This window comes from Ptychodera flava, chromosome 21 (genome assembly GCF_041260155.1).
Source record: "Ptychodera flava strain L36383 chromosome 21, AS_Pfla_20210202, whole genome shotgun sequence".
Lineage (NCBI taxonomy): Eukaryota > Metazoa > Hemichordata > Enteropneusta > Ptychoderidae > Ptychodera > Ptychodera flava.
The window spans coordinates 5,104,269-5,117,484 of NC_091948.1; the positions used below are offsets into that span (position 1 = coordinate 5,104,269).

General features: G+C 36.4%; 2 protein-coding genes across 2 annotated transcripts in view; one reads left to right on the forward strand and one right to left on the reverse strand.

Annotated features, from left to right (window-relative positions):
- LOC139121182 (small ribosomal subunit protein mS29-like) overlaps window positions 1-13,216 on the reverse strand; it is an 84,090-nt gene that overhangs the window by 60,565 nt on the left and 10,309 nt on the right. The window lies entirely within an intron of this gene.
- On the forward strand, window positions 1,340-8,504 carry LOC139121179 (uncharacterized). The gene is made up of 3 exons (XM_070685861.1): window positions 1,340-1,452; window positions 2,321-2,545; window positions 5,545-8,504. The coding sequence occupies exons 2-3, from the start codon at window positions 2,338-2,340 to the stop codon at window positions 5,907-5,909; spliced, it is 573 nt and encodes a 190-aa protein (XP_070541962.1). The 5' UTR covers window positions 1,340-1,452; window positions 2,321-2,337; the 3' UTR covers window positions 5,910-8,504.

Consider the following 13,216-nt stretch of genomic DNA (forward strand, 5'->3'; position numbering starts at 1 on the left):
TTGAGGTCACCATGCAAATTTTGATACCAGACACATAAATTACCTGGTATTTACTGAGATTTTAAATTAAAAATGGTCACCATCCCTGTGCTATCTCCATAAGGCAAAATAACATTCCCAATTTTCGCAAAACTAAGCTGGTGAAAACTTCATTTATTCCTCAAGCTTCAAAATGAGCCTCCACAAGTGGTAGGCCACACGGATATTGCAAAAGTTCAAGAGTCCAAATACAAGTCTCTACGGCGCATTCTACTTTAAAACAAGGCCAAAGTAATTAAATTCTTTGTTTTGCGTCCACTCAAAATGGGAAAAGGTACGCGCCTAAGCGGCTGAAAAACACACACAAGAAAATTAACACACTGTAATTTGATTGCAGCAAGTAAACAATTGTAACAAACTTTTTAGTTCAGAAAAGTTAAGCGGGTATGTCCTAAAATTTCCTATTCAAATGATAAATAACATTGAAATATGTTTGTGTGATCCATATTGTCAGTTATTTGATAAGCTCTGCCTTGTTGATGGTACAGCTAAGGAGAAGAGAACTTAAACTTTACACTGTAGCTTCTGATACAAAACACAGCAAAGTGCACCAACTACCATCCTGTTGCAGTACAGGATCTGGGAAAAAATGTTCAATCATTCATTTTGTACAATCTTTAATCTTTCTATCATAGACAGTAGAGGGGAGAGTATTTATGTTTCTATGGACATGCCAGATTTTTGAAGACCAAAATGAAGAAAAATGGTTGAGAGGAAAAAGGGATAGTCTGGGAGAATAAGATGTATAATATGTGAATGAAGATTCTAACTTTGTTCACTCAGCCTTGGAAAATGTTATACACAGAGATCTCACAAGGGATATTTGACACTGCGAGAACACACAAAATTTCAACTTTACATGGGAAAAACTTATGCAGAGGAGTAAACAACACTAAAAGTAGATGTTGGAAGGAGATTTATTGTGAGAACCAGTATATTTCATTCCTACTTTAAAATGGTAAACACAGCTATGAACTGCCAAAAATGGACAAAAATCTTAACTAGATGCATAATTAATACAGTCTGAATTTGCATACATTGTTGCATATAAAGTGATGCAGATTATGTACCATACTGGAACAATCAAGATAGAAAGCTGATACTGTGTGAAAATGAAGATAAACTCCACATCTTATGCATGCAGATAGAAATTTTATACGATATGGAAAGCACAGATGTGATGAGACAAAATGATGGATTATATTTACTTGAATTCTCAGAAAATAGTCTGGTAAACATCATTCAGATCACCAAACATGGAGAAAAATTTGAACCAGAAGCAAAGTTGTACGACACTCAGGGATTTGCATACTTGTATAAAAAGGATGCAGATTGAACAACCAGGACAAGAACTGAGAGTCAGGCTGAAATCTTGGAACTGATTTTTCTCTTCAAGCAATTTCTTTGACCCTGGTAAGTTTACATTTTGCTTTCTCTTTATATGAAACAGAGCTGAAAGGAAATAGTCTGCTGCCCTATTGATGGACTGGTCTACAGAGGAAGTCATTTTGAAGCTTTATTCTATGAATTGTCACTTAGGGTAGTTTGCACCTCAGAAGTCAAAGACTTAACTGCTTGCTCAAACTTTCCTTAAGCAAACTTTCAACTATATTCTTTCAAAATCAAGAACAAATCCAGGGGTCAAAGAGAAAATTTTGGTACTAGAGATACAAATTACCCAATATTTACCAATATTTGAAATTCGAAATTGCCACATCCTTGTGTTATCTCTATGGGGGAAAACAAAATTCCCAATTTTAACAAAACTAAGCCAGTGAAAACTTAAGTTACTCTATAAGATTCAAAAATCAGCCCCAAACAAGTGGTAGGCCAAATGAATATAATGTAAAAGTTTGAGCGTCAGAATATCTGCCCCTGAGACACATTCTACCCTAAAGAAGAACTCTTTGATGGCAACAACATTGGAAAATGTAGTTCTACTTGATACATCCTACACTCAGTAATTGTCCGTAATTTATGGTAAATATGTTCTTATAGTATTGTGCAGTTGTGATGATGCACAGATTTAAACTGGTAAATCAGCTCAGTCATGAGTCATGCAGGTGAAATATTACTTCACATTTTACATTCCCAATTATACGGTATTTATGTAAATTTCTTGACTCTTTGTTCCCAACTGAAAATTTAAACATGCATTTAAATCATATTCCTACTGAGCTGATACTCCTATTGCTTGCAAGAATTATTCACTTCCATTTTTCAATGAACCAATTTCAAAGAATGATTCAGTCTAACTTAAATGGTATCTATATTTTTCAAGTTGAAAGGACATCCACCATGATCATGGTAAACCTGAAATTCATCTTGCTACAATTTTGTATCATTGTTACTTTGTATCAACTTGCAACATGTTTGGCTGAGGAACAGAGTGTACTCCCTTGGACTGGGACACTGCAGCCACCTGAAAGCCAATCAGACACTGAGGCAATCCAATCTCCAAGACAACAATGTACAAACTCTATCCACGGTGTCCCTGGTATTCCAGGTATGTACCTCACAAGTAGTTGTGATCTGACTGAAATATTCTCAGGAAAATCAGAGATACTGGTTGATGCAGACAACTGAACGAACCAATCAGTACTTTCAATGCAGGCCCTTGGGGTGGCACTTGGCTCTGAATTCTGGTACAGATTTATCCTAGGTAGTTCAATCTTAGTAAGGGGAGAACCATTTGATTTCTGGGGGGGGGTATGGAGGAAGAGGGTATGGGAGCAAATTTTTTTTCCTGTCAGAGTGACAGCAATTTTTTTTTTTTACTGTCAGACCTGCATCAATTTTTTTTTTCCAAATGGAGTAGCAGTGCAATTTTTTTTTATTGGTCATCAAGTTTGTAATGTGTTGTATATAAGGGAGCCGTCATTATTGACGGCCTGAAACTCCGAAATTTCGAGTGACCCTCCCCCCTTCACCAACCATGATGAATTTAAGTAACCTCCCTCTCTAACTCTGAAATTTTGACCTTTCCCCACTTAGAAAAGTTAAATACCAATACATGTAATTACAGCAACAGTAAAGACCTTTCAAATCTTGATGTACCCTGCTAGACTATCATCAGTTATCTCATGATGGTTCAAAAAAGGTGAACACATCAAAATGAAATTCAATGTCACAATAAAATAAAAATATAAAAGATCACGCAGTATCTAACCATATAGTATATGTTTAATTTGGATGGATATTATGACAGGGTTTTCACTACGATATCTGACGGGCAGAATTTGAAAGTACAGGGGGAGAACATGAGAGAGGCATAGGGGGAAGTGTCACAGGGGCTTTCCCCTATCTTACATGGATTTTTTTAAGATATTGATGTGTGCAATGGTGCAGTCTGGTGCGATCTGAGAGTTTTTTTAATTTGTTTACTAAGTGAAACTGTTAGAATACCCCAAGGGGGGAGAGCACGAGAGGGGGGTTCCCCCTCTCGTATTGGAAATTTTGAGAAATTGATGTGTTTAATGGTGCAATCTGAGAGGAGTTTCAGTTATATTGCACTCGGTAAAACTGTTTGAAAATGACATTGAACACTGATATTTTTTACATTTTTGCATGATCAGTTTTGAGTCACAATATTCAACAACCAAACAAGACAATACAATTTGTGAAAAACAGTTCTGTTTGCCAGAGACTGAAGACAAATGAATATACAGGAACGGAAAATCTGTGACCTTCTTGTGTCATTCTCCAGCTGCCAGCTTCTAATGAAAAGCCTGAATATGGTATGTTTGCGATCCGGTGTTTGTGGTCAGAAAAACAAGGCTCACACATTGTATTTTATCATATTTGTTGTTCCTCAATTTTCATTGTCAAGGTACATCTTTCTAACAAATTCATATTGAGAAAATAATATTGGTTTTAACACTAGTTTATTGACTCCTGTCTTGTGTTTTAAATTTTCACAATTTACAGAAGTCAAATAGTCCCCTTTAGATAGTGCCTATGCTATTGAGATATGGCAACAGAAATCCTGAAATATGATTTCTTGGGTCAGAAAATGGTACTGAGGTGTAAAGTAGACCCATGTAGTGCATGCTTATATCACAAGTGCTGGAAAAGAAACATAAGAATTGCTTGTGGTAAAACATTTGCGCCGCCTATGGCGGCGCGCCGGCAAAGAATACATGAGAATAAGGTTTCCAAATTTTGCTTATTTCTGGTGCATTGTGACAATTTTTTTTTCTCTTCTGTCTGTTATGACAATTTTTTTTTTCTCAGGCCATGACAGGATCAATTTTTTTTTTCTTCTCTCTCACCTGGTGACAAATTTTTTTTTCTCAAAATCCTCCATACCCCCCCCCCCAGAAATCAAATGGTTCTCCCCTAAACTTGACAATTTTCTTTACATTGTGTCAGACGACTTCACTTCTATCAGCATACTGATCAATGTCAATGGTCTATACTTTCTATAAAATGGTGCGACAAAAATGTCAATGTCAGGTCAAAAGTTGTGGCAGTGTCAAACAATAGGACATCAGACTTCCAAAAGGGAGATAGAATGCAATGAACTTTGTCTGCCATGCTCATGTTTTAATTATCTATGGTCCCTTACGTATGTAATGATATTAACTAACAAGTGGAAAAAATCCGAATTTTGCCACATTAGTTTCGAAATTGTAGAAAGAACTTGATTGGAAGGAGAACAATAAATATGCCGCTAAAATAGTATCATTAAAAGAATGAATTGATGGGTATCCACACTGCATAGTTTAAATTTAACAGTCTCAAAGTCTCAGAGTAGAATTCAAACTCTAAGTTTATTCAAAGCATTTGGCTGCAGTGCACAGTGCCTGGAATACATATCTTCACACCATGCCATGTACAAATAAGTGCACAGAGAGGTTTTCAAACTTTGGCTTTACACAGTTGACGGATTTGAAAAAGCTACTTGTTAATAAAAGAAGACAGTATACTGTTACCTTTATGGAAAATGCCTGTCAATAACACTTGAGAAGTGACATGTGTTGAATTAAAGTAGTACAATTGAAAAAGTTAACCTTTTCCTCAAACTTTCTGTAGGGAAACTTTAAACCAATCCTGTTCAAAACCAAGAAAAAAAATCATAGGTCACCAAAGTATAAGAACAACAAATGACCAAATATTACCACCACTTAAATTCAAAATGGCGACTGTTCTGATTTTGGTCTATGGAGATAATTATTCAATTAGCTAAAAATAAACTGGTGAAAATTTACTTTAATACTCCATGAGCTTCAAAATGGGCTCAATATGAGTAGGAGACCTATGAGGCATTATAAACATTTGAAAGTCCAAATATCTGTCCCACAGGTGCATTCCACGTAGTTTACAATGCCAACAAAAACTAATGGTTATGCAGTTTTGGTTCATAGGAGAATTCAAGAAAAATATTTGAAAATAATTTTAAGGAAGGAAAATTGAGTACTTAAATTTATAGTCATGTTTGAATGAGAAAAGTTGTAATTTGAGGTGGTCAAATATTTGCAGATTTATTATTTTTCATGTATTTAGGAATTCCTGGCAGTCCTGGACCAGTAGGTGCTCCTGGTTTGAAGGGTAATGATGGTCAGGTTGGACCAATGGGGTTCAAAGGTGACATTGGACCACCAGGTGAAAATGGTGAGAAAGGAAGTCCTGGTTCAAAGGGGATAAAGGTGACTATGGAGCAAATGGTCAGATGGGTCAGAAAGGAGTCCAGGGCAAGTCTGGTCCAAAAGGACTGCAAGGTGACCTTGGACAGAAGGGAAATACTGGTCAAAGTGGACCAACTGGACCTAAAGGGCAGCAAGGACCACCAGGACAGCAAGGTCAGAAGGGAGAAAAAGGTCACGCCGGAGAAATACAACATCCAAGTAGAGTGGCATTTTCAGTTGTAAGAACATCATCTCTCGGCCCTGTGTCAATTCAAACTACTGTTATCTACAACAAGGTTTATTCAAATGTAGGCAATGGTTACAGTTCATCCACTGGTAAATTCACATGCTCTGTCAGTGGCATTTATTTCTTTATGATATCCGGTATGAGAATACACAGTCATTCTCATTTCATGTATATTTGTTTGATGAAAAATAATGAGAAATTGCCATGTGTTTATGTGGACAATTCTGGACAACGGTATTATGGTTCAGCTTCAAACAGTGTCATCATAGATTTGGAGGAAGGGGATGAAGTATGGGTCAGACTTCACAGTGGCTCTGCTTTGTTCAGTGACGGTGGTGAGTATGCATCTTTTACAGGGTATCTGCTCCATGAAAATTCTTAGAAATACTACAATGTGATTTCGCAGATTTTTATGTCCCATTCATAAAACTACAACCAAGTTTCAGCACATAAATTACATGGAATTAAGGTACATCTTTCTACTGTTGATTCTTGCTTATTTGTCAAAGGTCATCTCATCCAAATGATTATGAAAGAAAGCAAAAGTTTCAATTTGGTCTCTTCATTCAGCCATTCCTAAAGCTCCATCAGTGCTAACTTTTGACATGTTTTCAATTTTTGATGAGAAAATCAATGTATTGCATCAATGTATTTCACACATACCGGTACTTCATTCAACGAAACTTGGACCAACAGCTTTTGATGCTTTCAGCACTAGACTTTTTTGCTACAGTGAAATTGTTGTATGTAGTAAGCACCTATATATGATGGTAAGACTTCGAAGTAACAAAACTTTGGGCAATTTTGCCAAGTAACATTTTCAGCGTCTTGAATAATGTTGCCTTAACTTTATTAACACATTTATTAGAAATTCAAAATAGCCATGAGTCCATGAGAATGATGAGCTGATTTCCTTCTTCCATGTGACCCAACAAAAGCTGTAAAAGGGCTAAAACTGGTAATTAGAGATGCAAAGACTTTCAGTAGAACTTTGTGAGTCACTTGCCGAACTGAATGGACGATGAACAGTATAACTATAACTCTGAACAATTACCACAAACACTGCTGTAAAAATCAATTTCATGGGTTTCGATGTACTGATTTGCTGTTTTCAATTAAATTCTATGACGTTTGAGCTAGCTACAGGTGGAAAATCTTGGCTATCTATAAGAAACAACTGATGCAGGTTCTGACCATGTTCCCCAATGCAGGAAAAGTATACATGTAGTAATAAAGAAGTAGGATTATTCAAATTACTTGTAGGATAACCATTGCTTTTTTGCAGAAGTTGGTAAAATGACTTACTTCCATTTATATTCTTAATTTTCACAGACAACATTAATCACAAATGAATTATGACCCATGTTTGCAATGGGGTCACATCGTTGCGACATGCTTTGGTCTTTCATTTAGCCATGTAACATTTTACGTTTCGTAGGAAAAGTAGTGTTGAAGCCCCATTAGCTGTGTCTTTTTTGCCTTTTATTTTATGCCGAAAAATATCATCCAATCTTAGGGAGATGTTTTGATATCCCATTATTAAGAGATTTTCCTTGAAAATGTCCATATTTCAATCCTTGGTATTGGATTCAGTTGATTAAACGCAGGCACTGAATATGCACACACATGTGGTGGCCATATTTGAGTTGCAACCCAACAACTATTTAGTTGTTAAACTCTAAGCTGTGCGCTCATCGCAAATGCTTAAGAAAAGTTCAGTGGTCACACTTTGGTAAGAAATTGTACATTTGATTTCAAACCATCTCATTGAAAAAAAAAATGTAAAAAGATACAGTTAATGGGGTTTTAATAGCACAGCCAGGAGTTGACAGAGTTTCTAAACTGCTTGTATAGAATACGTGACTAAGGAAATAAAATTATTTTACCTTATCAATACCATTGTACTGGAGTATGAAATCAAAGTTTAACGATTTCCAAAACTTTATCAGGTTTGACTGGTATAATTAAAGCTCCCGTTACACCACAGGGTATTGCAAGCAATATTCGTCTCGGAGTTGTGATCAATATTCTGTAATGTATTAAACTTTTTTAATTATAAATGCCCTACCAGTGTCTTGTGTGTGCCTTTTACTTTACCTCACCCTCTCTGTTTAGTGTGTCAAAGAAAAAGTCCATATGTATTATAGTAATTACCTTCCATAATCCCCTCCGTTCATTTGTTCCACCGATCAAAAACTCTCAGGCTGATTGCCCTGACCAAATAACTCATCTGCAGTTCTTAAGGTAAAAGATGCCTTTAAATTATTGATCGTAACTCCCACATGAATATCGCATGCAATACCCTGTGGTTACACTGTCACTTTGGAAGTATTTTCCATGTCCGATTTGTCTGTGAAATACCTTTTCTCGTTCTACTCTTGAAATCATGTCAGGATGCCGAGAGATCAACTTATCAACACAGCCTTGAGATGTGTAATATCCAATCTTTACTGTTGAAAACTGAATTTTAGTCCAAATAGCACTGGATCGCAAATGATGTCATTTTTCTTTAATTAATATGCAAACATAAATTTTTGTCCACATTTTCCACAGGAACGACGAAAATAAAACCTGCTAGTGTTACAATGGATACTAAAAGTCACATTTATTTATGGCTCAGACTACAAGCTGCAACAACAGTCATGCATGCAACAATAAAATTTGTCCGAATTTCAAGGAGTAGTGTCTGATGTCGCGTGCATGCAGCTATATTTAGTAACAAACCTGAAATCGCAATCAGCGCTATTAGACTTCATGTGTTGACAATAACATTACATATTGAAATGTGTTGGCAAGGCTTATACTGTTATTTCAATATACATGCACCTTTCAGAGAAGAATAACAATTTGCCTCACAGGGCAAAATTGCCAAAACTATTATCAAGAAGTCACATGCTTGAACTTTCTAAAGGGCCAATAGCCATAACTGAATTTCCACTGTTCTGTTTATGTCAACTACAATTTCTTGTCCTATTCCCCAAAGTATGTTGAGATTAATAACTTTAACCTGTTCACCCCCAATTCCCTGTAAACAGGTCCACAGTAACCATTGATAACAATGGGTGTGGGACAAACCATGGTGGTGAAAGGGTTAAGCTTCTCACCTCAGCCTGTGCATGTGTACACTGCTTTGTACTTTTCGACTAGTCAATTCTGGTCCGGACTAGAATTCAAATGTAAACAATTACAGTGCAATTTAAAGTAACAGATGTGGTTTTACATAGGTAAGTATTTCAACATGCTAATTGGAGAGGAAATAGAATATGCAATTTACAAACGATATAAAAATAGTGAAAACAATCATCAAAAGATTACAGCTGCTGGCCGTTTAACAAGTATATTCAAGTGTGTGTTACACAGTAAGTGAGGCTACCCACAATTCCCCTTGATTTGTTCACTCAGACATTTTTTGCTAAAGGCGTTTTTGAATTTTATCAGTTTCTTAACAATTTTTAACTTACAATTTAAGTTCAGGATTATTTGTTAAGACTATGTTCCAAAATTATTGATTATGTTTATAATTCAAGAGTAAATTGAATGAGAAGTCAATATATGGAGGTGCTAAAAATTGCACACTTGTACAAGGTAAAGTTATCAGCAATTAAGATGGTCTCATCATACCACCTGTCAGACATGCAAATTTCCTTTGTTACGAACATTAAAAAAAATCAATACCCTTTCTTTTGCCAACACAGATGCAACTTATTCCCGTAGTTTCCTTGAAAATATTGTGTATGGCTGTCAAAATCTATGTCTACAAAATTACAAAATTGATATTGCTATCTCCTCCCCGGAAAAGGGGTTGATCTTCTCATTATTCACAGTGAGAAATCAGAAAATTATGATGATCAGAACTATGTTGCCAGAATTTTGAAATATGGACTGAGTTGTTCTGTGTACAGAAGAAATTTGTTTCAGTTCAGTGAGTGATCTCTGTGTGTACAGATCATGGAGAATTGTGGGTAGCCTCACTTACTGTGTGTTAGCATGGTTTACTTCATCCCTGGAAGGGAAAGAGCAGGTTGGGCCAGTATTTCCATACTAGGAAAAAAGCAGCTGCAAAATATACCGGTTGTTTTGCAGGGCAACTTCCTAAATGCTGGTATGTCATGTTTCCTGCTCTTTGAATGTTTTATGCGCTGGAGCACAAAGAAGATGCTCGGCAGCGAAGACCAGGCTTTTCATATGTTAAACAAACAGAACAGAGAAAGTCAGACTCCGTGCCAGCATACCATGTTAAAGTACAGTGCAACACTGTTACACCTTCTGTGTCTGTTGACAGACGTTGCAAACAGGATATTTTACGACTGATGGATGAGTCTATGGCTGTGACTGTTACTGCATCATGACATCACTTGGTTGGCAAATAAACTGACATTACACACAAAATGGAGAATGTTCATGACTGTTTATACACTTATTTATTAAAGCTCCATAAGCTGTATTGTTTGGCTATTTTTTCAGAACTTTTGTTTTGTGGTTTCCCTACACATTCTGCATTGAATCCATAAACTGTAATTTAATGCCAAGTATTTAGCATATCAACACAACCTATATGAGTACAATCTACATTGTTATTGTTGAAAATTGTATTCAAGTCCGGACTAGAATTCATTTGTACACAATAAACAATGATCGCTACACACATACAAGCTGTGTTGACAAAAAGAATACTCAAAATTTCAGCATGACAAATGGATTACGGTCAGACACGGCAGTTGATATACAGAAGCAGAATACTGAAAAACTTGCCACAAGTTACAGCTTATGTCCCTTTAAAGTGTCAGAGTTTGTAGCTTAATTATCAGATCCATCTTTGCTGTTTTACTTTGCTGATACTGGAACCATAAACTTTCAGCATGGATCCTAAAAATCTTGTTTTATGGGATCTACGTTTTTTTAGGAAACATACACCTCAAAAACAATTTAGCATTTTACTGTTCTGTTAATACTTTACTCAGAGAAAGTTTCCTTCACTCTCTCAAAATGAAGAATGCAAATACAGATTACCATACAAATTGCTAAATTAAAAAAACAAATTTAGTACCTAAACTGTACGATATTTGAAAATAAAAGTGGTCATTCTTAACTCTTAACATCTCACTTCATCTCTACACAGCTTGAAATCGGTTTTCTCAAGATGTATAGTAGACTAGTAAACAAGACAAAAATCTGTCCCTAAAGGTCATTGCGCAACAGTGTCTCTCTTGTCAACTTCTAGCTATGTCATGATGCCATACATCACAAAAAGCAAATACAGCATGAATTATTAGTAAAACTATTGTTATCATAGTCCATCATAGCTGTGTGCAAGTTTCATTATCCTGCACACAGGATCATAGACAGTGCTGTGCCACTCTGTATGACTGACAGAGTTACTCCACTGTCTGTGATTGGATCAATTCCTGCAGCTGTGGTGACAGTGGCTCTCTGGTCTGGGCTGTAGCCCTGCGTACAGGTCTGTGTGTTCCCGGCGTTATATGGCCTCCACCACAGCCCTCCAATGGTCTATGGAGATAAGTGGGGACTCTGTGGTCCGGATCCGGACCACAACGAAAACATGGTCTTTTTGGCCGAAATTCTGCTCTATTGGGGCAAAATCCTTTCCCTGCCTACCCGTACTTCCTAACCAACCCCAGAAAAGATGCGATTAAAAAAACATCCAAAACCACTCGTTTTCTGAAACATATCGTACTCTTTACCCATGGAGATCGCCATCTTGAATCTCATTTTGAGTCCCCAGTTATCTCCATGGACCGTTGCAGGGCTGTGGTGGAGGCTGTATAACGCAGGGAACACACAGACCTGTACGCAGGGCTAGTCTGGGCTGCAACTCTGGAAACAAACCATGCAGGCTTTAAACCTTGCACCATTATGGTTTGGCCAAATGCCATTGTTATTGATGGTGATTGTGGACCTGTTTTTCATTCAGGGAATCGCGGTGAACAGGTTAGAGGCATGTTTTTCCATCCCATAATCTAATTACACTGATCTGTAAACATTGAAATTCTCTCGCCTAGCCAAGCAAAAGATAAATGAAGTCACAGTCCCCAAGTTGTGGTTAAGGCCAGGAACTGTACTGTGATCAGATTTAATCCTGCACCTCAGGGACAGACTTATTGATTCTCAAATTTTGACAACACTTTTGATTTGCTGCTTATGTGGACATACTTTGAAGCCTGTGGAGTGAACGAAGTTTTTATCACATTTTCAATTTTGTGTTTTGTGATGGAGTAAACGACCTTTCCTGTATTGTAGCCATTAGAATTTCAAGTTTCATTATTAAAATACCATGTATTTGGTGATTTGTTTCTCTAATCCAAAACTTTGCAAGTTGACCCCTCCTCATCTTTATTCTTGGTTATGACGGACAATGGTTTCAGATTTCCTTGAGGAAAGTTTGAGCAAAAGTTATGACTTCGTTAATCGCTAATAGCAACATTGGACACACATAAAATTTTCACAGGACACTTTTCTTTAGAACAGTATACTGATAAATTTTATGAATAAACACATGAACTGTGGACAAATAAAATAAAATAAACTCCACGTGTGCTCTTATAGTGATGTATATCACTACCAAACTATTGTGACAATGTAACTGTTGTATGCTAACCCTTAAAAATCTACTTTGTTAGAACTCTGATGGTAAAATGACATGTTTGAAGTCTGAATATACATTAAAATTTTATGACCAAACCCTGTTGCTCTTGCTTACACCAAAGACATCCCTATGATGATGGTACTACAGCAACAGGTCGTGGTGGACTTTCACGCTATGGGCAATGGGATATGTGACCTTCTGATGTAAAGTAACCATTGAAGACAGAATAAACTTCCTGAGTCTGCAACCATGGCAACAGTCTGCACATGTGCCATTGCCATTTGATTATGCTTACTCAAAACAATGTAATGAATCCAAACATTAAAAATTTAAACCCTGAAACACAAGAGAACCCTTACAAGGAAAGCCTAGGATAGCACACTCAAATTTGTGAAAAAATATCGTCTATGTAAACAAAGTTTATTTGAGAATTACTACCAATTAAGCTTCCTGGTTTCCTTAACAAGAAAGCAATGGGTTAACTATTATGTAAATCAACATCAAGATGATGTATAACTGTATACATGGAATGGTATTCTAAAATATAAGCTCTTTTGGGTATTTATATACATACCAAATATGAGCTAAAAAAGACATGAATTTCATGACTATTTGTAAAATAAATGTGAGTTAACATTGCCAAGGGCACATAATATTTTGATTTCCAGTGTTGTTTCAGTATTAAACACATGGTGTAGT

Excerpts from the sequence above, each read along its gene's own strand:
- LOC139121179 (XM_070685861.1), top strand. The coding sequence starts at position 2,338 with ATGATCATGGTAAACCTGAAATTCATCTTGCTACAATTTTGTATCATT. Across the intron at positions 2,546-5,544 it reads CGGTGTCCCTGGTATTCCAG|GAATTCCTGGCAGTCCTGGA; the intron begins GTATGTACCTCA and ends TCATGTATTTAG.